This window comes from Rhinichthys klamathensis, unplaced genomic scaffold (genome assembly GCF_029890125.1).
Source record: "Rhinichthys klamathensis goyatoka isolate OS25496 unplaced genomic scaffold, OSU_Roscu_1.1 h1tg000329l_1, whole genome shotgun sequence".
Taxonomy (NCBI): domain Eukaryota; kingdom Metazoa; phylum Chordata; class Actinopteri; order Cypriniformes; family Leuciscidae; genus Rhinichthys; species Rhinichthys klamathensis.
Window position 1 is genome coordinate 2,228,003 of NW_026606844.1, and position 23,591 is coordinate 2,251,593.

A 23,591-nucleotide genomic window follows, 5' to 3' on the forward strand; every position below is an offset into this window, starting at 1 on the left:
AATAGGTTCGCAATAGATACAGGCCTATTTATGAAGTTGACTTTATTTGGTATCAGAACTAATATGGTGGTAATTAGCCGAGGCTATTTCGTAATGTCATTAAAGAGTTTAAATTGGCCATCACTTTTGATAGGCTAATTAAAATCTGGCAAACAATTTGGCTCTAAATGGCTAAGATCTATAAATGGGTAAGCATGGTGGTGTCTAGTAACTGACCAACTATGTCACATTTTTTCAAAACTCTACACACAATTCCCAAAACTTCACACACAAAATGCAAAATGCCTCACATCTCCTTCAAAAATGTCATAAACACATGTAAGAATGAAACATTTGCATCAAATGGCAAACATTTATTTTATAATAGTGCATTTTTGGATATACCTTGTAAACATTGTTTTTATTGAGCGTCAGCGTCAGTTCTGGCAGGCCAGGTAGTCAAGCCGCTGCTTATGCTATTTACTATCAACACTGTCCCGTCAGCTGATCTGCTCCAGCTGAGCCGCATTAGCTGGTTAACTCCCCTCGCTGTTCAATGGCCAAAGCTCAAACAAGGCGCCCTATTTAAAGCTCATTCACCTTGCTCATACATGCTTGCTGCTCGCTTCTGCTGCCCGCCACCTCCCCAGCTCCTCCTTATGCATAACGTGGCATTTACTATGTCATGTTGCCTGCTCTGTTCACAGGGGGATATTCTAGCTCTCACAGTCTAAAACTGTGTGAGCGTTCCCTAATGCTGCTGCTGCTGTCCTCTGACTCTCTGCTATTTCATGGTGCTCATGAAAGGTCAGAGGACTCCCTGAACAGAGCCATACCGCCAAATTTCAATTCAGGAACATCAACCTGTTTGCAATCTATTCAAATAATTCTTAATTATTTTGTCTGTGTGTTCTTGACTTTATGGACCTGACAGAACTAAATCTAAAGCTCTTTGGTCATTCTTACACTTATATCTACATTTCAATACAATGTTCTACAGTGAAAGTAATCTTCTGAGAGGGGTAACAAGTACACTGTAATCACCAATGCAATGTAGAAACAGAAAATATTTATTAGGCCAAACATTACTGTTGTATACAGTAGCATACAACAAAACCATAAACATATGTAAACCAAAAGTATATTCTTTAGAATACAGTAAAGAACACAATTGAGTGTGGGGGGTCTCTGTGTTGGCATCCATTGTTCAAACAGGTAATCTGACCTTTGACCTATTATAGGCTTATACTACAGTAAAGCAGTGATTGGTTAGTGATCAGTAAAGCAAGGAGTGTGTGTGTGACCTGGTGAATAAGTGTAGCATTTCGATTGGTTGTGTTTGGAAAAGGAAAGCAAGTAAATTCCTGCTAGATTTTTGTGTTTTAGGTAGAGAATTGTATGTAGTGTTTTGAAAAAGTGTTTTATGCAATTGAAAACTGAGTCAAAGGCTGAGAAATAGCTTATGGTTTTGTAGATTTGGTGTGTAGGTTTGCACTTTGAGTGAGAGGTTTCAGGGCCGGAGTGGGACTTATTTTCAGCCCTGGAGTTTCATGCCTTAGACCGGCCCACTTTAGTTACCGACTGTCTATATTAAAATAATGTAATTAAAACCTCAGTATATAAGTCTGCAATTGTGCACTCTTCTGTACAGCCTTGTAATTCATTGTATTTTTCAAAAATATAATTTTCTATTTAGTGCAAAAGCCGTACACAGGGTTTTATAAATACAGAGGTCCCAAAAGTGATCTTGCCCGGGGGCATATTATTTTTCCACTGTCATTGTCAAATAACTTAGGCTATGTATATCTGTGTTAAATGGGAATCCATTGCAATAAAGTTATTCTCATTCTGGGCACAGTATTGCTTTACCTGCTCTCCTCTCTCATCTCCATCTCTCGTTCTTCTTCTCTCAGTATCTTTACCTGTAAATATCCCCTTCCCGAAGCTGAGCTTTGATTGATACAGTCTTTGCAAACTGATTATTTATGTCGGTCGTTTAAAACTTCTATCGTAAAACAGCTGTTTAGTTTTGCCACTTGCATCTTATCTCGTGAAGCTTCGCGTTGGGATTCGCGCGCGGCTCGCGCTTCTGTGAACATAAATCCTGCTTTGATCGGTCATCTCAAACATTTTGACATATCATAATTTGTTAATTTAATTAATATATTTTACTGATAACTTAAACTATGTTAAAATAAATATTACTGGAATAATTTGAGGAATGTTTCATTTGCATATAACGTGTTGTCTTTCTTAATGCCGTAATGCACCTTCGCGTGAAGTGGAAAATCGATTCCTGAGCAATCGATGCCAGCTAATTCAGCACCTTCACTTGGGACAGCGCCTTTGTAACGTCGAACGTAAGAGGCAGCGTGTTAAGAAGCTTCCTAATGCCGAGTTCAGACTGCACGATTTTCAAAATAATCGGGTCACTGTTGTTTTCACACTGCATGACTATCTGGGGTAACATTCAATTGCTGCTGTGTTCACACTGCACGATGGATCGGCGACAGGAGGTTTCACACTGCATGACTTTACAAAAGAAAGAATCGCCGACAACTTCTGCCTGGTCCGCAAACTACGTTTTACAACCAAACAAACGCGAGAAGTGATAGGAAATAACGGAAGATCACGCGTGCGTGAGACCGGAGTTCTCGCGCGACACTGAATTTGTTATTAAAAATGATAGGCTACAAATTGTCTGTGCACTGATTTGTAGCGAAAATGAAAAAAAATAATAAACAGTTTATGCAGGAAATGGTTGGGAGACGAGGGGAGCAAGGACTGTGTTTTGCAAAGAGAGTTGGGGGTAAATAAATAATTTTGCAAATGTCCTGCTGTTGCTGCTGGTCATGCAAATGTTTGTGCTTTGTTTCTGTTTGATATAATTGTAAATATAGGCCTATCTATTAAAATACTGATATTCTGGTCTATAACTCCTCCTCCTCCCTGTATCTTGCCCTCTCATTGGCTGTCGGTCATCGCCGATGTAGTTTTCAGTCAGAACACATTCACACAGCAGGATTGTGAATCGCCGACAGGTCCAGATATTTAGCATGCCAAATATCTCACGGGCGTCGGCGACTCGTCGGCGATTCTCTCAGATCGCGTCTTTGCTCATTCACACTGCGTAATTGTCACTCGCGTGAACGAGCACCGATTTGCCTGTGATTTCGGGCATTTGTCGGCGATTTCTCAAAACCTGTCGGCGAGCCAAAATCGGGGCTAAAATCGTGCAGTCTGAACTCGGCATAAGGGACACTTAAGCCTAGTTCACACTACATGATTTTAAGCCTGATTTGCAAATCGTTGAGCTCGCCGACAGGTCATGGTGTTATCGCGTGCAAATCGCGGGTGATTAGCGGGCGATGAACGCTCGCCAATCTGTTAGTATGAAAGAGCCAACAACGCATCAAAGACGCTCGCAGACGCCTCGCCGAGCCAAGAAAAATATCTAGCATGCTAGATATCCAGAGCTGTCGCACGACTCAAGCTCACGTGATGTCATGAGCTACAGCCAATCAGAGCAAGGTATGTTCGCGTGTTGTGTTCTTCTTCGTCTTCTTCGCTGGGTATTGGCGCGCGTGCTGTTTCGCGTCATTTCCGGTTCGTTTTATCGCGTGATTTTTCGTGACAAAATGTGGTTTGTAGACAAGATAGAATCATTGGGTGACAGAGTTGTTGTCAACTCGTGTAGTGCGTTTCCTCCTGTTGCGGATCAATCACGTTGTGTCGTGTGGTGTGAACTAGCTCAACAACTTGAACACTCCTGATTTCACAGAGAGCAAGTCATGTAGTGTGAACCGCACAGTTCAGCCCGACGTTTTAAAATCATGTAGTGTGAACTAGGCTTTAGGGGAACACACTTAGGAACTTAAACAACTTTGGTAAGATATATCTTTCGAGTCTTCTTAGCGCGCTAAGAGTGAGCGTTATCGGGGAACCGGGCCCAGAACAGAAAAGACAATTTTAAGTTTAAAAGTTAAAAAAATATTAATAACCTATTAATAATTAGAAATTGAAGTGTCTTAAGTTGCCCCAACCTGATGGCTTTTTCTTCTCTGTTATACAGAATAATTAAGAACAGCCGTTATAGTAAAAACTATAGTAAACGTTGTAGTAAAATCAACGTGGCCCATGTTTCGTAGAGTATAGTTTTATTTAATGTCAGCATTTGTGGCTATTTTGATGGCAAAAACTGAATTACAAAAATACAAGAGTTACATTAATATAATAAAAACAAAAACAAAGCAAACAGAATAAATACAGCAATTTCTTTTTACAGCAAATACAACAGATTTTTTACATTAATGTGATACCTGTTCTGGTAAAATCTTACTAAATTCCTTGAGTGAGTATGCTGCCTTTGCTGTTGTTGTTGTTTCTGCTGCTGATACTGGAGTTGATCTGAGATACTGTAGACATTAAAACAACAAACATATAGGAGATATATTAGCTGATTAAACAATTGTTATGTTACCATGACAAGGTGTAAAGATTGCTGAGAGTGTTTGGAACTGGCTCACTGACCTGCCAAGGCTGACTGCTCCAAGAAAATAAGAGGGATATGCTCACAGAGGCTGCTGCACACCAAGAGCTGCAGGTATAGAAAATAAGATACCAGATTCAAAAAAGTAAAATGATCTGAGAAAAAAAAAACATTAATGGGGGATAGGATGATGGTGGCCATGGCAGGGGTAAGAGTGAGACACAAACATCTATATAGACAGAGGTGTGTGTGTTTGTGTGTCTACAGTACACAATACTGTGATCATGATTTCAAGTTGCATTTTGATTGATTATATCTAATCAAAAATATAAATAAGGAAACTAAACTGTATGTGTGTGTTAATTCTGTTGGCACCTACTAAAAATCACAATGTAGCATTAATCTGATTTATTATTGAGTTTATTAACAGAGATATTATTGAGTTTACAGGCTATAGTGGTCTTTGCTGTTGTAGAAAGAAAATATTTTTGTCATATTTAAAATATTATATTTTAATCCTGTTCTGAATTGTTTTATTTTTATAATGATAATTCAGAGAATGAGAAAATTAGTATAAGCCTTATCAGTATTGTTGTGATAATTATTTTAAGGCACTCTACATTTTTTTAAAATAAATACTGTAATAATAATAATTTAGTCAAATGGCATAAAAAAGACAAGACCCCTCGACGCCTGTGAGTGAAACTTTTCTCTCTCAAACAGCAAGCTAACGTAACGTTACTTCAGGCTACACACAGCAATATATACAACATATCTGCATGCTGTCTTCACATCGTTCTAGTAAAATAATAATAATAAGTAAATAAACATCAAAATCACTTCACTGGGAATGAATCCACTTACCAGCTGCCGCGTTCGTGGTGTTGAAGATATCTTCCGGTAATTAAAAAATGCGCGTGTTGCGGCCATGGTTGCGGCCGTGCGGCGTGAGGAATAGGTCGGATGAGGTCGTCGTCAGGTGAAAGGTCATAATCTGGATCATTTTATTCAATCCTAAATTATTATTCATACATTTTACTAATATTTAGATTTGGCATAGGCAGGCATTCACAAAAGGGCCTTTAATAAAAAAAATTAAAAAAATTAATAAAGAGAGGAATTTTTTCTTTGACAAAATGGCACTTTGGGCACCAACAGGCAAAGGGGCAGGTGCTCATTTGTAAGTTGCAAGACGTTTTCTCCCTCGGGGTAATTTTTGTTTGTAGGCGACCGTTATTTTAGAACATAGCCTATCAGCTTGTTATTTCCATGGCGGCGCATCATGCTTCTCATGTAACACACCGCAGCCACAATAGTGCTGTATAAAGATGTATTGCTTTTATTTCATTTTTCCTTTTTTATTCAAAATATTCAGAAATTTGTTAACTATATCATGAACTTTCAAATGTTTTCATATATATTATTTTTAATATATTCTCAAATATGTGTACGTGAATGTGTTTTGGCATTTAAAAAAACTTATTGAACATGTTGTCAGGGTCCTGCCCTAACAGTCTTCTCTGTCTTGTCTCTGTTCAATGTTTCTTTGTTTGTCTTATGTCTGACCACATGGCTCTGTCTTTGTTTGTGTTGGCCATGTGTCCATGTAGTCCCACCTCCTTGTTTCCCCTTACCACGCCCCCTTGTTTAGTCCTTGTCTAGTCCTTGGCCGTTTCTCAATATGCGTTCATAGCTGTGTCCAAATGTGAAGGCTGCATCCTTCGAAGGCTGTATTTAAAGGCCGGTTGGCCGTATTTGAAGGCCGATTGCGTCACAGCGGCGCGACGAAGGACGTCCCAATTCAAAGGCTGCACCCTCCGAAGGTCGCATTTGAAGGCCGATTGCGTCACCGCGGCGCGATGAAGGCTGTCCCAATTCAATTCTGCATCCTCCGAAGGCCGTATTCGAAGGGCGTTTGTCATTGCGGCGCGACGAAGGCTACCCTGATTTAAAAGCGACGCCAAATGCACCCTTCGTTTCCCCGTGAAAGAGAGGATACATAAATGTATCCTAAGCGGTCTATCCTCCTACCCGATAAGTCATTGCGCTGGTGACGACAGCATTTCTATTTTAAAAAAAGGGCGGCCGAGAGCTCGGTAGTGGACGGCAAATTCACTAAAATGTAAGTATTATGTTTTCATTTACTCAAATAGCTAGAGAAACCAGAGTTAAAAGCCACAAGTTTTTCTTTCTTATTCATCTTAACTCATTCGTCACCATTGGCTTCATTTGTCATGTGGTTTGAGGCAAAACTTGTGCTAATATTAGTTTAATAATTGTTTCAGGGAACAAGGAACAGACAGCTAAATTTATTCAATTGCGGTCTGAAAATGACCATTTCTTTACGGGGCGAAAAACTCCGCCAGCGTAAGACAACAACCTATTTGTATTATAAAAAAATATAAATGGCAATGGGGCACTTTTATGTGTTTTTGTAGTGCTGTCCTGCAAGCTATGTCTACAAAGGTTTTAACCAAATTTGAGTATCCAGAAATATGATTTCTGAAGTATTTTGTATTCATATTTTGTAATGTTAAGGTTGCACTAATGTTAAGATTGCACTCCTGTCTTAATATTTTTCATAAGTGGTTCCCTTTTGTTTTGTTTTAGGAGAATTCTGGAGAAAATGGACCTGCTGGGGAAGGTGACTCCCAGGCAGGACAATATATATATATATATATATAAAGTAAGAAAGTTTGACAGATCTTTGTTTAAGTATTGTGTCGTTGTTGTTGTTGTTGTTGTTGTTAACAGGCATGCTTTATTTGCTCTGCCTTAGGACGGCAAGTGTCCTGGGACAGGTGAGGGAGTGAGTGGGAAACCCACTGCTGAAACTTGGCCCTGGTTTGTACTCATGGATGAGGTGTTGGGACAGAGCACTCCACCAACCGCACTGTCCTAATCACCTCCATCCCTGAGGACAGACCAGGGCCGAGTTCAGCAGTGTGCGACCAAGAAGAGGACGAGCCAGCAGCACCAGCAGGAGCACCAGCACCAGCATCAGCTCCAGCACCAGCATCAGCACCAGCACCAGCACCACAAAGATGTCGAGACAGAGAGGACGAGTTTTTGGACATGATTAGAGAAGACATGGGACTGCAGAGGCGAGGAGAGTAGGAAGAGGATGGACAGGCTGTTTTCTCTTATTGAAAGAATGATTGAGAATTTATTTATTTACATATATTCTTGTTTAACTTTTTTTCACTTATATTTTTTTAAAAGGAAAAAAAATAATTTCTGCACATTATTTCTTTATTATTCATTATTTCATTATTTTATGCAACTTTAAATGTGTAAATAAAAGAGAATTAATGGCTCTGGACATTGTTTATTTTTGTAATGGTCTCTGAGTGTTTGCAAGGTCGATACATTTAAACTATATACTTTTGTGTAGTTTAATGTAAAACAATGCGTAGTGTTGCTGTCCTGTGAGGGAAAAAAGTAGGCTACTTCACATTTGTACATGAATACTTAACGAAGTATGTAGCCTAGTTCCTTACATTCTACCACTCATTATTTTGAAAATTAAAGTAACAAAATATAGGTCTATTGTCACAATATTAACAAATTGTTGCTAACTACACTACAGCTGCGTCCCATATCAAAGTGCGCATCTGAAGCGCTCGGACCGGTCTAGCCTACGGATTGATCTTGTCGCCTAGCAACTGTGACTGACAGGCTGCCGATGACGAGCGGGAGTAACGTTTGCACTGGACTTTTTTATATTCAACTGGTTTTAAATATTCAAATAGGGTTGAAAATCTGTGTAAATATATTCACCATGGTCTATTTCTGTACATAATAAAAAGAATACACTATAGCCTACAAAATCGCATCAAGGTAGCCTGCGATATAAGTGAACATTTGAACACACTCACCTAAAGGATTATTAGGAACACCTGTTCAATTTCTTAATGCATATAATTTCTTAATGCAATTATCTAATCAACCAATCACATGGCAGTTGCTTCAATGCATTTAGGGTGTGGTCCTGGTCAGTTTTAATGATCAATATTATAATGTTCTTTATGTATCATATTTTTAAAATGAAAACAAATAGAGTCAGGGTTGTGTTTTATATTTTGTGTTGTTATAAATATATGCAGTGAAGATAATCAATTACGTTGCCTGAACCACATTTGTGTGGCCATTAATATGTTTAAGATTTTTTTTAATGAAAATGAAAAGGCAGAGGCAGAGTGGTGTTTTATAACATATTTTGTTTTATTGTAGCCTAAATATACATAAAGAGATAACCTGAGTAGCCAGAGCGAGCTGAGTGACGCTATCAAGAACGCCGCAGTTCCAGAATTATCGGACTTGCGTCCGACTCCTCCCGTCCTCGGGAGTTTGTTCTCCTGAGTCGAACTTGTCAAGTCCGAACTACCAAGGACTCAAGTCCGAAGTTTGCGTACTTGGTATTGAGAAACGGCCCTTGTTTGCCTAATTGTGTTCACCTGATCATCATGGCCCTCATTTATCAAAAGTGCGTACACCAAATTTCCAGCGTACACCTGGCGTACACCCAAAACCACGGTGACTTTGAGATTTATCAATATGAACGTTGGCGTACGGCACGCTCAAATCCTACGCCAGCTCAGGAGGTGGTGTACGCACGTTTTGAGTTAGTGCGGAAATGCGCAGAAAAACAATTCCTAACACCACAAAACGCACTGACAAACTAACTGATCAACTGCTCAAACTGACATAACTAAAAGATATGATATATTGATATATGACCAACAACAACAGTAATTATAAACTTCAGTGTTTATTTTTGTGCAACATGGACTTCAATGTTTAATTTGTGTGACTTTACCAAAGCATTTGATTTATAAGCATATGTATTCCTTCAGTTGCGAGCCTGTGCGCTTTACCCTGACGTTTCATGGTTAGGCCCGGCAGGTGCGCACGGACTGGGTTCGGTAACGAAAGGCTTTCAATGACCAAAAAATAATTCAGACTGACAAAATAATAAAAAAAACATTCTTCTTCTTTTAAATAATAATAATAATACAAATAATAATAATGACATTCTTCTTCTAAATAACAATAAGCGTCATTAATAATACAAAGCATACTAATAATACTAAGAATAATATTACAAATTGTCATGCAATTATTAATGTGAATGAATGGTACTCCACATCACATCATCATCATCACTATTGTACACCCCATACATGTAACGTGATTCGAAATTGAATGCTAATTCAAAAGACGTGCTGTAAAATATTGCATTGTGATAGGTCATTTCGGGCTCCACGTCAGAGAAGTTTCTCTTCTTTGCCGTCTTCCGTGTGTCCATGGCGTAAAATGAGGGCGTGGGGGAAGCATAGACAGTAAAAGAAATGGACAGAGCGATCTCATTGGAACTCAGTTGAGACAGTTGAAGCCCACTTTGAGCGATTTTTGAGAACTTCCGTTCCTGACGCGCAGACTCAGACCGACTCAAACTAAGCTTGATGACGTGAGCAACCTGTCTGACAGACGTTACTCTTCTAGTAGCTGTGCGTGAAAATTGCCAACGTTAATCTTGCAGAGACGGGGAACTTGAGCAAAGAGTTCTTTGGCGTGAGTGAGCAGGAGTAAGTATTCCGTTGCTTTTATGGACTCATTATCTATGGGCTTCTCCCTTGACGGGACGTGCCCCCGATTGCCTGCGAGCTTCTCCTGCTGTCTATACGGTAATTTCTGCACAGCGCGACAGAGAGTCGAGTGGTTATGACGCAATCGTTAGCTTATTTTTACTAAATCTGTTTCTACGGGGCCATAATGTAACATAGAAGGTAATGGAGCCCTTTATACATTGTCGTGTTTCTTTAGAAATAAATAATGGACAAATGGAGTCTTTAAACGCCTCAGATGTAAAGTTATTCGCTGTCAAAGTGACGCCAAAATGAATGGGATTCAATGGGAATGCTAACGCAAGTGAAGTTCTGCTACAACATGGCGGCACCCGGCGGGCTTCAACATCCGGTCGATGGATTACCCCCTTGGGGGGAAGCGGAGACTTGAATATATAGGGGCGTGTTATTCTAATGACGATCGTTTTCAGCCGCGGGATTTATCAAGGGCAGGTATTGCGTACACCTGGATTTCAAAGGTACGCACAGCTTCATAAATCAGGCGGTGAGAGGAGTGTAAGCATAATCTTACGCCAACATATACGCTTGTTTCTACGCAAGAATGATAAATGAGGGCCAATGTGCTGATCCTTTTATATTGTGCCTCTTTCCCACATGTCTTTGCTGGTTTGTTGTGTGTGTTATTGCTCATAGTCAGTGCTAGATTCAGTGGCCCTCATTTATCAAAAGTGCGTACACCAAATTTCCATGCGTACACTCAAAACCACGGTGACTTTGAGATTTATCAATATGGACGTTGGCGTACGGCACGCTCAAATCCTACGCCAGCTCAGGAGGTGGTATACGCACGTTTTGAGTTAGTGCGGAAATGCGCAGAAAAACAATTCCTAACACCACAAAACGCACTGACAAACTAAAAGATATATATATTATGACCCACAGTAAAAAAAAAACAAAAAAAAAACATAGTAATCATAAACTTCAGTGTTTATTTTTGTGCAACATGGACTTCACTTTTTAATTTGTGTGACTTCACCAAAGCATTTGATTTGTAAGCGTATTCCTTCAGTTGCGAGCCTGTGCGCTTTACCCTGACGTTTCAGGGTTATCCCCGGCAGGTGCGCACGGACTAGGTTCGGTAATGAAAGACTTTCAATGACCAAAAAATAATTCAGACTGACAAAATAATAAAAATTACATTCTTCTTCTTTTAAATAATAATAATAATAACGACATTAATCTTCTAAATAACAATAAGCGCCATTAATAATAAAAATCATAAATGGTAATGGTAAATGGTAATAATAAGAACAATATTACAAATTGTCATGCAATTATTAATGTGAATGAATGGTACTCCACATCACATCATCATCATCATCACCATTGTACACCTACATGTGAAGTGATTCGAAATTAAATGCTAATCATAGACTGTAAGATGCTAATTCAAAAGACGTGCTGTAAAATAATGCATTGTGATAGGTCATTTCGGCTCCACGTCAGAGAAGTTTCTCTTCTTTGCCGTCTTCCGTGTGTCCATGGCGTAAAATGGGGGCGTGGGGGAAGCGGAGACTTGAATATATAGGGGCGTGCTATTCTAATGACGATCGTTTTCAGCCATGGGATTTATCAAGGACAGGCATTGCGTACACCTGGATTTCAAAGGTACGCACAGCTTCATAAATCAGGCGGTGAGAGGAGTGTGTAAGCATAATCTAACGCCAACATATACGCTTGTTTCTACGCAAGAATGATAAATGAGGGCTAGTGTCTCTGTCAGTTCTACAGTAGCTTTGTAGGCTATTTATTTTCGTTTGATTTTTTTCAGTCTTTTCTTTGTTCCTGATTTTTAGTCAAGTCCTAGTCTGTCTTTTGCTCTAGTTTTCCAAAGATTTATTTTTGGTTTATCACTTGTTTTTGCTTTTGTTAACTAACCTTTTATTTATTTTCTCTTTAGCTTCCCTTCAAGGTTGTGGTCTTGTTTTACTACTTTGTTTACTAGTTAGTTATTCATTTATAGAATTTATTTTACTTTGCTATAGCTCCAGTTATATATAGTTTCTTATTTTGTTTTCTTTTTGCCAGTTTTTATTTTGCTCTTGTTTTTTATTATCTCTTGTTGTCTTGCCTTGTGTGTTGGTTCCTGCCTGCTCCCTGAGATTCTGGGATTCTAGGGAATCTAGCCTCCCTTCCTTCTGCCTGGCCGTTAGACTGGTTCAGAGTCTGTGTGCAGCAAGTATCAGATCTCTGCTTCATGGTTCTTGCCCTGTCTTCACCACAACCATCTGCTCGGCCTGGTCACGTCCTTAGGAGTTCTTTGACCTGTTGTCCTCTGGAGTTGGTTCCAGCAGTCACCCACAGCTGTACTGTCATTGTTTCCCATTGACCCTTCTGTTTGGACTGTACCTGCCTCACCCTATCTTGTATTGTCTTCTGTTAATAAATTTAACTCCCTTGCTCATTCTACGTCTGGGTCTCCCCATCTGAATCCTGACATGTTAGCTGATCTATAATGTGTGCGATGGGCGCCGCCATGTTAGCTTGCTCTGCACTCCAGAGAATCGATCTGTCAGATTTACATCACATAAATCCATCCACTTCTCCTGAAATACATGAAAGTAAGTGACTGGTAAACTATACAATGTGTATCTGATAAGAATAAAACACATCGTCAAATTATAGAAAGGATTATTATTGCTGCTTCCATAGACATCAGTGTGTATTTTACAAACTATAAATGTATTGTTTTGCTAGTACTTATGTGCATTTAAATGTCTGAAACCTAAAATAAACATTATGTGGTTGAAAACACTGAATAGTTGTCATATATTTCAAGTGCTGAGCGCAGGCTCAGCGCCAACCAACGCATGGAAGCCAATTTGAATTTAGCAGTTGATCACGTGATTCACTGGACGTTCTAATCACCCCCATGTGATATGCTCCAGGGGCCAGCCAAGACTGATCACACCAGTGTGATCGTACGTGTCAATAAAGAGCCCATCATATCTCCAATACTTTACCCACAACGCCGACAGTAGGCTATGCTTTAAAAGGCTGTTGGCACATAGCATACTTGTACCTTTCAAATAATAAAAGGTAAAAGAACGTAAAAAAGAACATTTCTGCAAATTATATTTGCATGAGTATATTTCAGATAATTTGATTTTTGAGCTTTATAAATGGTAAATGGACTGCATTATATAGCGCTTTCACAGACCCAATGGCCACCAAAGCGCTTTACAGTTTGCCTCACATTCACCCATTCATACACCGATGGCAGTTATTGTTATAAAAGGCCATATGTAATCAAAAATATCAAAAGAAAATTTAAATGTCAAATTTGCCCCAGTTATTGTTATGCTTATGAGGACTTATGTCAAATGAACACAAAAAAACATCAAAAAAAGCAGTTGTATACATCAAAGCCTAAGCATTGAGTCTACTGGCCTATAAATCGTAATAGTTTATATAAAGACAATAGTTAAAATAGTCCTTCAAATAGCCATAACAGATTTAACAACTAATAGTAATGTAAAAGTATTCTATCCTCTTAGTGAAACTTTTGATTCATCATGCATGTCCCTAAGAAACTCATTATATTGTTTTGAAAAACCTACAGTGATTCCCTATAGAGACCCCCAGAAACAAACATGATTAATATAAAGAAAGCACATTCATTAAACTAATGACTAATTACAGTTGCTACAGTATACAAAAGGTTGACATGCAAGACTAACATCTAACAAGTCTCCAGGTAATAAGTTGAGCTCCTGATGACACAGTATTTTGAGATCCAATAAGAGTAGAAGTCTGCTGTGACACAAGACAGTTTTTGCCTATACGGATTTATTATTATTATTATTTTGATACTATATATTTGGACAGAAATTCACACCAACCTTAAAACACTGCATGGCATAAATGTCTCTAATATCTGTTTGATCCATGTGTATTCTGGATTAATATGATGATTCATTATTTAATATAAAATAAAATTTAAAGCCAAATGGCAATAAATAAACTAACAAACATTTAAACCTCTGATGACAATGAATTCAGTAACCTAATAAAATAAAAACCATTGCTTGACCTTCACTGAATGATACTAAGGCCTACACCGGCAATTCCCCTGAATAAATTTCTTCAAGTAACACATCAAACCTGAGCTAGTTTATATCATATACAGTGCCCTCCACAATTATTGGCACCCCTGTTTAAGATGTGGTCGAGGACTTCTGAAAATTCTCCTTTTTTTTAAACAACATAGAACCCAAATGCAAAAAATGAGAAAAAATCCAACCTTTTAAGTACATTACTTTGGTGGTGAAAAAAAAAAAAATCACACATTTAGAAGAAAAAAAAAAACTTGAAATCATGTGTCCCACAATTATTGGCACCCCTAACGATTACGCTGAAAATTTTAATAGATTTTTTTTTATATATATATATATATATTTTTCTGTAGTTGCTAAAGTTGGTCAGGGTATCTAGGAACTTTTAATTAGTAATTCATGACTTCCTGTTTCCCTGGGGTATAAATATGACGTGACACTGAGGCCTAATTCTCTTACCCATTTGTCAAAATGGCAAAGACAAGAGAACACACCATTCAAGTAAGGCAGATGTGTGTCGACCTTCATAAGTCAGGCAATGGCTACAAGAAAATAGCCACTCGCCTTAACTTGCCCGTATCTACAGTCAGAGGAATCATTAAGAAGTTAAAACAACTGGAACAGTGACAAACAAGGCTGGAAGAGGTCCCAAGTTTATCTTGCCACAACGCACAGTGAGGAGGATGGTAAGAGAAGTAAAAAAAAGTCCTAAGCTCACTGTCACAGAATTGCATCAAAGAGTGGCATCTTAGGGTCACAAAGTCTCCAAAACAACCATCAGACATGCCAACAAGCTGTTTGGGAGGCATGCAAGGAAAAAGCCTTTTCTCACTAACACTCACAAACGTAAACGTCTGGAGTTTGCTAAGCGGCACTGGGACTTCAACTGGGATCGTGTGCTTTGGTCAGATGAGACTAAGATTGAGCTTTTTGGCAACAAACACTCTAAGTGGGTCTGGCGTAAAACAAAAGATGAGTATGCCGAAAAGCACCTCATGCCCACCGTGAAGTATGGTGGAGGATCTGTGATGCTGTGGGCCTGTTTCTCTTCCAAAGGCCCTGGGAACCTTGTTAGGGTGCATGGCATTATGAATGCTTTGAACTACCAGGACATTTTAAATAAAAACCTGATGGCCTCCGCCAGAAAGCTGAAGATGGGTCGTCATTGGGTCTTTCAGCAGGATAATGATCCAAAACATGTGGCAAAATCTACACAAAAATGGTTCAGCAGTCACAAACTCAAGGTCCTCCCATGGCCATCTCAGTCCCCAGACCTCAACCCAATCGAAAACCTGTGGGGCGAGCTAAAGAGGAGAGTGGATAAGAGAGGACCCAGGACACTGGATGATCTAGAAAGATTGTGCAAAGAAGAATGGTCAAAGATCCCTCTCTCTGTGTTCTCCAATCTTGTGAAATGTTATAATTAATAATAATGATAATTCATTACATTTATATAGCGCTTTTCTAGGCACTCAAAGCGCTTCACATGGAAGGGGGGATCTCCTCAACCACCACCAATGTGCAGCATCCACTTGGATGATGCGACGGCAGCCATAGTGCGCCAGAACGCTCACCACACACCAGCTTACTGGTGGAGAGGAGACAGAGTGATGAAGCCAATCAGTGTATATATATATATATATATATATATATATATATATATATATATGGGGATTATTAGGAGGCCATGATGGACAGAGGCCACTGGGCAAATTTGGCCAGGATGCCGGGGTTACACCCCTATATAACCCCTAAATAAGAGGAGATTAAGTGCTGTCTTGTTGGCAAAAGGGGGTTGTACAAAGTATTAACATCAGGGGTGCCAATAATTGTGGGACACATGATTTCAAGGTTTTTTTTCTTCTAAATGTGTGATTTTTTTTTTACCACCAAAGTAATGTACTTAAATAAAAGGTTGGATTTTTCTCTTTTTTTGCATTTGGGTTATATGTTGTTTAAAAAAAAAAGGAGAATTTTTAGAAGTCCTCGACCACATCTTAAACAGGGGTGCCAATAATTGTGGAGGGCACTGTATGTTGGTACACTTACACCCACAATTCTGCTTATGGTATAACATATTAACTGAAACTCAAATTCAAAAACCTCAAATAACACGGGTGTATACTTAATTTCATGTATAGGCCTATTACTTTTTTCACATAGCTTTTTCATTCTTGAGAGCAGAGAGCAAAACACACATTTTCTCCTGACATGGTCAAAGTATTAAAACAAAACCATTAAAGACATATAATGTTACAATAATAATAATATAATTTGTTGTGCAGATTTCCTCAAACTGGACCACTATAATCCTTCACATACTGTATTAAGCAGAATCTAGTCACTACTTTAGAAAAGAAAGGAATCCTTTTTTTTTCTGGTCTGTGCTACACTGTCCAGCTTTAGCTTCCTTTATTCCCTGAACATCTTACTGTGAGCTATTTCTGCACTTAGGATGTAAGGGTATAATTATATAAATGTTTTCCAGAGAAAATATCACCAGCATAAGGTATGTTTTTCAAGCTGGGACCACCATGCTGCTGATTTGCTGAGCCTGGTCCCCATCATGGCAAGCGGGAGTGCTGGTTGCAGCTCACCAGCTTAGTTTTGCTTGAGAATAGCATTAATATGCCGGACCACCGGCTGGACCAGCAGTATATCAGCATTACACCGGCTCTAACCAGCCTGAACCAATATGATTTCATGCTGGTTTAAGCTGGATTTTTTCAGCAAGGAAGGAATGAAAGACACGGCATATATAGTGGCTGAGTAAACAGCACTGTAGCATCACAGGATGAATGTTCCTACAAAGGATAAATGGTTTACAGAATGGATGATTGCAATGAAAAAAATGATATTATAAAATCTCACGATCTTAAAAAAAAGAATACTGTTTAAATCGATTTTGCTGTTATTTTTGCAGTTCTATGCATATTTGAATGGGTTAGTTGCTAAACTAATTCTTTGTTTAAAAATATTATAATGGTTTTGGGTAGCTAGAAAACAAATGGTTTCTTTCTTTCTCATAAAGATGGGATTTTAGGGACATCAAATTAGTAGATAATAGCAGTAAACAACGTGTAAGAGCTTGTAAAAAGATTACAGAAAACACAAATATAAACAGTATGCTGTGTGATAAAACTGCACATTTTAGAGTGGCCTTTTATTGTGGCCAGCCTAAGGCACACCTGAGCAATAATCATGCTATCTAATCAGCATCTTGATATGCCACACCTGTGAGGTGGATGTATTATCTCGGCAGAGGAGAAGTGCTCACTAACACAGATTTAGGCAGATTTGTGAACAATATTTGAGAGAAAGAGGCCTTTTGTGTACATAGAAAAAGTCTTAGATCTTTGAGTTCAGCTCATGAAAAATGGGGGAAAAAACAAAAGTGTTGTGTTTATAATTTTGTTCAGTGTATGTGTATGTATATATATATATATATATATATATATATATATATATTGTGTGTGTGTGTGTATATGTGTATAAACTGTACGTAGCCTATGTAACAATGCCACTGGTACTATTGCAAAAAGAAATTGGTTTAGGTTTCTTGTGGTCATAAATTAGAATTGCATCAAGTCCTTCTTTAATTATCAATCAAATTAATTCCAGTAGAAAAGAATATGTCAGGATTTGAGACAACCTGATAAATTGGTAGTTTGTGATTCTAAAAATGCAAAGAAATCCTACAGGTTTTACCACAGTAGAAATTTGATTTTTTTAACATTTTAAAAAGTAAACAAACTGCTGTTACTGAAATGGCTTATAAAGCAAGTGTGTGTAATTTGTATAAATACATGGGTATTACACTGGTGTTACAATGTAAACGTGGTTTATGAGAACATTTCCTGAGTCCTTGTAATTAAAATGGCTTTACAAACATGCTAAACAATGTTTTATTAAAAATGTAAAAATGCCAAAAGTTTTCTGCGATGGGTAATGTAGGGTAAGTGTAGCGGGATAGATTATACAGTTTGTACAGTTCAAAAACCATTACGCCTATGGAGAGAGAAAGATTTGACAGAAAGACAGATTCATATGTTACATTAATGCATATACAACTAAAAAGTTTTGTAAGTTTTATTCAAATGATATTTAGTATGACACCTTTCTAAAAAAAAATTTATTCCAGTATTCTCTCTAGTGTTATTTGTTCATGAAGCAAAAACTTTTTGCTTGAAAAATTTGATCCCTTTGACCCTGATTTCTTTAGTTCTCAGGCCATATATAACAGGATTCATCGTCGGTGGCAATATCATAGCAGCAACCGCAATGAATTTTCTTAAGTGAGGAGAAATATCTTTTATCCTGTATGAGATTATCGTGAAAAGACCCAAACACTCAAACAAGATAAAGACAACTAGATGTGTACCACATGTCTGCAGAGCTTTACTCCTCGTGTCAGAGCTTTTGTTGCGGAAGCAGGCTATGAGGATCCTTAGGTATGTGTACAAAATCAGACCCACTGTTACCACCTGACAGACAGCTGTCAACAACAGACCATAAACGTTATTAATGGTCGTGTCTGCACAGACCAGCTGAAGCAGCGAGGGATTGTCACAGTACGGATGGGTAAGGTAAGACCTACAGCGAGGCAAACGCAGGAGGAGAATGAAAAGCACGGCCATCAGTGTCAAATTAGAGAGCCAAACCAATGAGATGATCTTCATGATGTGAACGTTGCTCATAATGGTAGTGTATCTCATTGGCTGGCAGATAGCAACATATCTGTCATATGCCATGGCAGTCAAGATGAAGACCACAGATACGGCATATACATGTATAAAGAAAGCCTGAGTGATACAAATGGAGAACGACATGGTCCTGGTGTCAAAGAGGAGCTCCCGCATGATGTGAGGAAACAGGCAAGTCGAGCCTATGAGGTCATTAATAGGCAAATTTAACAGGAGAATGTACATTGGTTCATGAAGAGCCTTATTGGTAATGATAGTGAACAGGAGGAAGGAGTTGCAGAACAAAATTATTATATAATTCAGAGCGGCAAGGACAAACGCAACAATGGCCTTCTCAGGAGACAGATCAAAGCCCTGAAGAGACAGATCAGATGATACATTGTAGACATTGCTGGCTGAAGACATGATATCATTCTAAACAAAGAAGAAAAGAGCAAATATAGCAAATATATTACAGCTCGACCTATATGGAGTATAGTATACTATATGGATAAATGTGTAATATTTAAAATACTTACAACAGATTCTGTACATTTAGAAATGCTTTGCTCTTCTACATAAAAGACAGTGACAATTATGAGCTGTCGATAACATGGCAGTTGCTAACTGTCTGACAGATTGACCAAGCAGTCATGCAGCAACCTGACCTGTCCTAACTAGTGTGTATGCGCTTTCATCTTGGGGTTTTTATACTGTCTTTAAGTCATCTGTCTGTGTGGATTATAAACCTGAGGGGAAAACCCCACTAAGACAATGTCATTGTCAAGATGTTATATGGACATGGTCCCTGGAGCACAAGTTTTATCAGCTGACAGTATCAGTATTAACAATGAACATTTGTGCAGTTCTATCACCAACACATAATATTATGAACTGAATTATGAAAAAGAGGTCCACATCTTCTCAAGCACACTTATCTTCCAAAACCTTTGTCGAACTTAGGCTATGTGCTGTATCAGCTTAAATGCATGGGAAAGCATCCAGGAAGGGCTACAGGACAAATATGCTTAAAAGAAAAAGAAAAAAAGGTTAATTAACCCTGATTTTTTTTTCTGACATACACAAAAGTAAGTCAAGTCAAGTCATCTTCATTTATATAGCGCTTTTAACAATGGAGATTGTTTCAAAGCAGCTTTACAGAGATAAACATACAATTTACGGTAACAGAGATTGTTTTGGCTTTATAGTAGAGGTGGGCATAGATTATTTTTTTTAATCTAGATTAATCTAGATTAATATTGAAATTAATCTAGATTAATCTAGATTAAAATGGCTCATTTGAATTCTCCCAAAGGCATTCAGAATATGTGTGCTATACCCAAATAATGACTAAAAGTAAGTCTTTGAGAATAGTTTGCCTCGCGTAGGGATGGGCATTTCTGCCAAAAATGCCATTCGACAATCGAGGAGCAAAAGTCGAATATCGTATAAAAAAAATAAATAAAAAAAAACGCAATGACAGAAAGGGAGGCCAATTTCATCTTTAGCGATTTGTCATCAAACAAACTGTTTATTAATTGAACAAGTAACATGTTTTCGTCCTTTTTTTAACATAGTAGGCTAATTGGAAGAAGAAAAAAAACAACACGCACGACAGTCCGTTTTTGCATCGCCAATGCTCGTTAGACCAAAAAATAATGTAATCATATGTCATAAGAATTTTATGTGAACCTGCCTTGTTACTGCAATAGCCTCATTTTTAAACAAATTAGTTTCAATCAATGTAAACTATTCGTGTGATTATGCCACTGCGCAATACACGCGCAATACACACACAATGTATACCTGAATGAAATGAAATCGAATGTATCGTCCTGTGGAATCATTCATTCACAGACAGCTTACGAAGATGTTCAACTAATAAAGATATTCATCGCTGGCAAAAATATGATGCATTTGCAGATTTGCATTCACTAGACTAGACTGTAGATCGGCCACTTCATCCAACGCTCTTGATGCTCTTAAATCTTCCTGTTTCGACTCCGAGTGTGAATTGAAAGCGCTTCAGACGATTCAGTGCGCGAGGAACTGAACAGATCAACTGATTCGCGAACCGATTTAGACAGATCATCTGACAACTTGTTTGATGAAGTCTTTGAACAGAATCGACTCAAAAGAGTGATTCATTTGTAAATGAGCATCGCTCATGCCCATACAAAGGACACAGCGCGCTTGGAATAAACTAATTTAACAACGTATTGCATTAAAATAAAGTAACGAGAGGAACGTCGCCCAACGTAACAAAGTAAAAGTACACCTTGTGTCCCTGACAGGAAAATACCCTACTGCGCGATCTGTGACAGTAGGCGCGGCGTCATAGGCTACACATTAGAATTGCGCGAAAATATAACGATATTCGAAAAAGCTATTTATGATCCCAACCCAACTTTGATTAACGGCGATATTTTTTTTTATCGCCCGATAAGAGTCTCACGTTAACGCAGCACGTTAACGCCGATAACGGCCCAGCACTACTTTATAGCGATTTTTGAATAATGTTATTTCCAGCTAAAGTTGGTTTTGATTGATTCACTTCCAGCAAAATGATCATTTGTTATTACATTAGGGGCCACTAAGACGACGGCGTTCTCTCTAAACAGACTTTAAACGCGAAACCTGCGACCTGATGGCGTTCACATGCGCATTAAAAATTTATTCTATAGTTAAATTCGTTTAAATATGTGTGCGCAGGTTTGTAATTTCCCAACAAACCATGCTTAAAGAAACTACTTGTCTTGCCTATAAATTTGATACAGAATTTTATTTTATCACTTCGAGGTACGCGAACCGGATTTTCAACAACGCTTTATCTGTAGAGTGGGAAAGGGATCCTCCATAGGGAGAGGATAGTTGACACTTCAGCACTGCATTGTCATCGGGTCCAGGCGAATCTCCTTCGTCAGATCTGGATACGGCCTGGATCCGGCAGGCTGCAGGAAAACCTCGGGATAAACAAAGACACTAAAGTTAGCGTAGATGCCATTCTTCTAATGATGTAACGAGTACATCTGTATTTAAGGGAAGTGTTCCCAGTTCCGGCTGACCTAATCTATGCAGCCTAACATTGAATTATCGAAGTCTATAATGTATTATGTGTATGCTAGTGTGATGCAGAGTCAGAGACAGTCGGATCCATTTGCAGTGGTTTATTCAGGATAGTCAAACAGGCAGGAATCAGAAAACAGCATAGACAATGTAGCAGGCAGTCCAAGAGCATAAACGATACCAGGCAGAGATCAGGGCAGGCGGCAATATCCAAAATCCAAACGAGAACAGGCAAAGGTCAAGGCAGGCAGCAGACAAGGAGACGGGAGTCGATAAACAGTCACAGGTCAATACACGGGGAATCAAAAGACAGTAGATAAACGCTTGGTAATGTTAGCCGGGGCAGAACAAGACTTCGCAAAGTGTGTGAGTCAGAAAGCTGTTTATATAGAGGAGAGAAGTGGGAACACCTGTGCAGATAATTAGACCTAGGTACGGGGCCTCTGGGAAATGCAGTTCAATACTCTGGTGAAGGTGTTCTAGGATGAGCGGAGAGAGCCACAGAGGTGCGATCTATGACAGAGCCCCCCTCCTGCGAGCGGCTCCGGAAGCGAGGACCAGTGCGGCGCGGAGGTCTTCCACGGGGTCTGGGGGCAGGTCTTGTGGGGTGGTTTTGATGAAACTCGGTGGTAAGTGCGGGATCCAGTATATCCTGTGATTTAACCCAGGATCTTTCTTCTGGACCATACCCCTCCCAGTCGATCAGGTACTGTAGCTCCCTGCCTCGGCGTCTTGAGTCGAGAATCTCCTTTACACGGTAAGCCTCCTCGCCCTCGATGATGATAGGAGGGGAGCTTGCCTCCGCAGCCTCGTCCTGGTCCCTCTCTCCACTCGGAACTCCGGCAGGTTTGAGCAATGAAACATGAAAAGTGGGAGATATGCGGTAAGTGGATGGCAATGCTAGACGGTATGAGACTGGTGTAATTTGTCTAAGAATCTTAAATGGACCCACGTACCTAGGACTTAGCTTCTTGCTGGGAAGACGAAGACGGAGGTCCCTGGATGACAGCCATACCCATTGTCCCGGAAGGTAGTTAGGTCCCCCTCTCCGGTGACGATCAGCCTGTTCTCTGACTCTGCGAACTGCTCGTTGAAGGTGTACGTGAGCATTATTCCAGGTCTCCTCACTTCTCTGTAGCCAAGCGTTAATGGCCGGGAGATCCGTGGGTTCTCCAGACCAGGGAAACAGAGGGGGTTGATAACCTAGCACACATTGGAAGGGGGTGAGGCCAGTAGAAGGTTTGCGCAATGAATTCTGGGCATACTCGGCCCACATGAGGAAACGGCTCCAATCCTGCTGATTTTGATGACAGTATGTACGTAGGAAGCGGGTGAGCTCCTGATTTAACCTCTCTACTTGCCCGTTGGACTGTGGGTGATAGCCAGACGTCAAACTGACATTAATGTTCAGCTGACCACATAACGCACGCCAAACCCGAGAGGTGAACTGGGGACCCCTATCTGATACGATATCCTCAGGTAATCCGTACAGTCTGAAAACCTGTTGCACTAAAGCCTCTGCTGTTTCTAAAGCTGTGGGTAGTTTGGCCAACGGAATGAATCTGCAAGCCTTCGAGAATCGATCAACCACGGTCACAATTGTCGTATAATTCTGTGAGGGAGGTAGATCAGTTATAAAGTCAATAGCAATGTGCGACCATGGACGTTGTGG

General features: G+C 39.3%; 1 protein-coding gene and 1 long non-coding RNA gene across 2 annotated transcripts; both read right to left on the bottom strand.

The window, feature by feature from the left end:
- Nucleotides 1–4,344: 4,344 nt before the first annotated feature.
- On the bottom strand, nucleotides 4,345–4,659 carry LOC130105763 (uncharacterized). Its single transcript, XR_008809660.1, has 2 exons — nucleotides 4,510–4,659; nucleotides 4,345–4,386 (listed from the first exon to the last, which is right to left on the bottom strand). It is a non-coding gene; the product is annotated as an uncharacterized LOC130105763 (long non-coding RNA).
- A 13,534-nt stretch (nucleotides 4,660–18,193) lies between these two features.
- Nucleotides 18,194–19,511, bottom strand: LOC130105825 (olfactory receptor 52E4-like). Its single transcript, XM_056272016.1, has 2 exons — nucleotides 19,393–19,511; nucleotides 18,194–19,288 (listed from the first exon to the last, which is right to left on the bottom strand). Exon 2 carries the CDS (start codon nucleotides 19,277–19,279, stop codon nucleotides 18,335–18,337), a length of 945 nt encoding a protein of 314 aa, XP_056127991.1. The 5' UTR covers nucleotides 19,280–19,288; nucleotides 19,393–19,511; the 3' UTR covers nucleotides 18,194–18,334.
- Nucleotides 19,512–23,591: the final 4,080 nt, after the last annotated feature.

Excerpts from the sequence above, each read along its gene's own strand:
- LOC130105825 (XM_056272016.1), bottom strand. The coding sequence starts at position 19,279 with ATGTCTTCAGCCAGCAATGTCTACAATGTATCATCTGATCTGTCTCTT.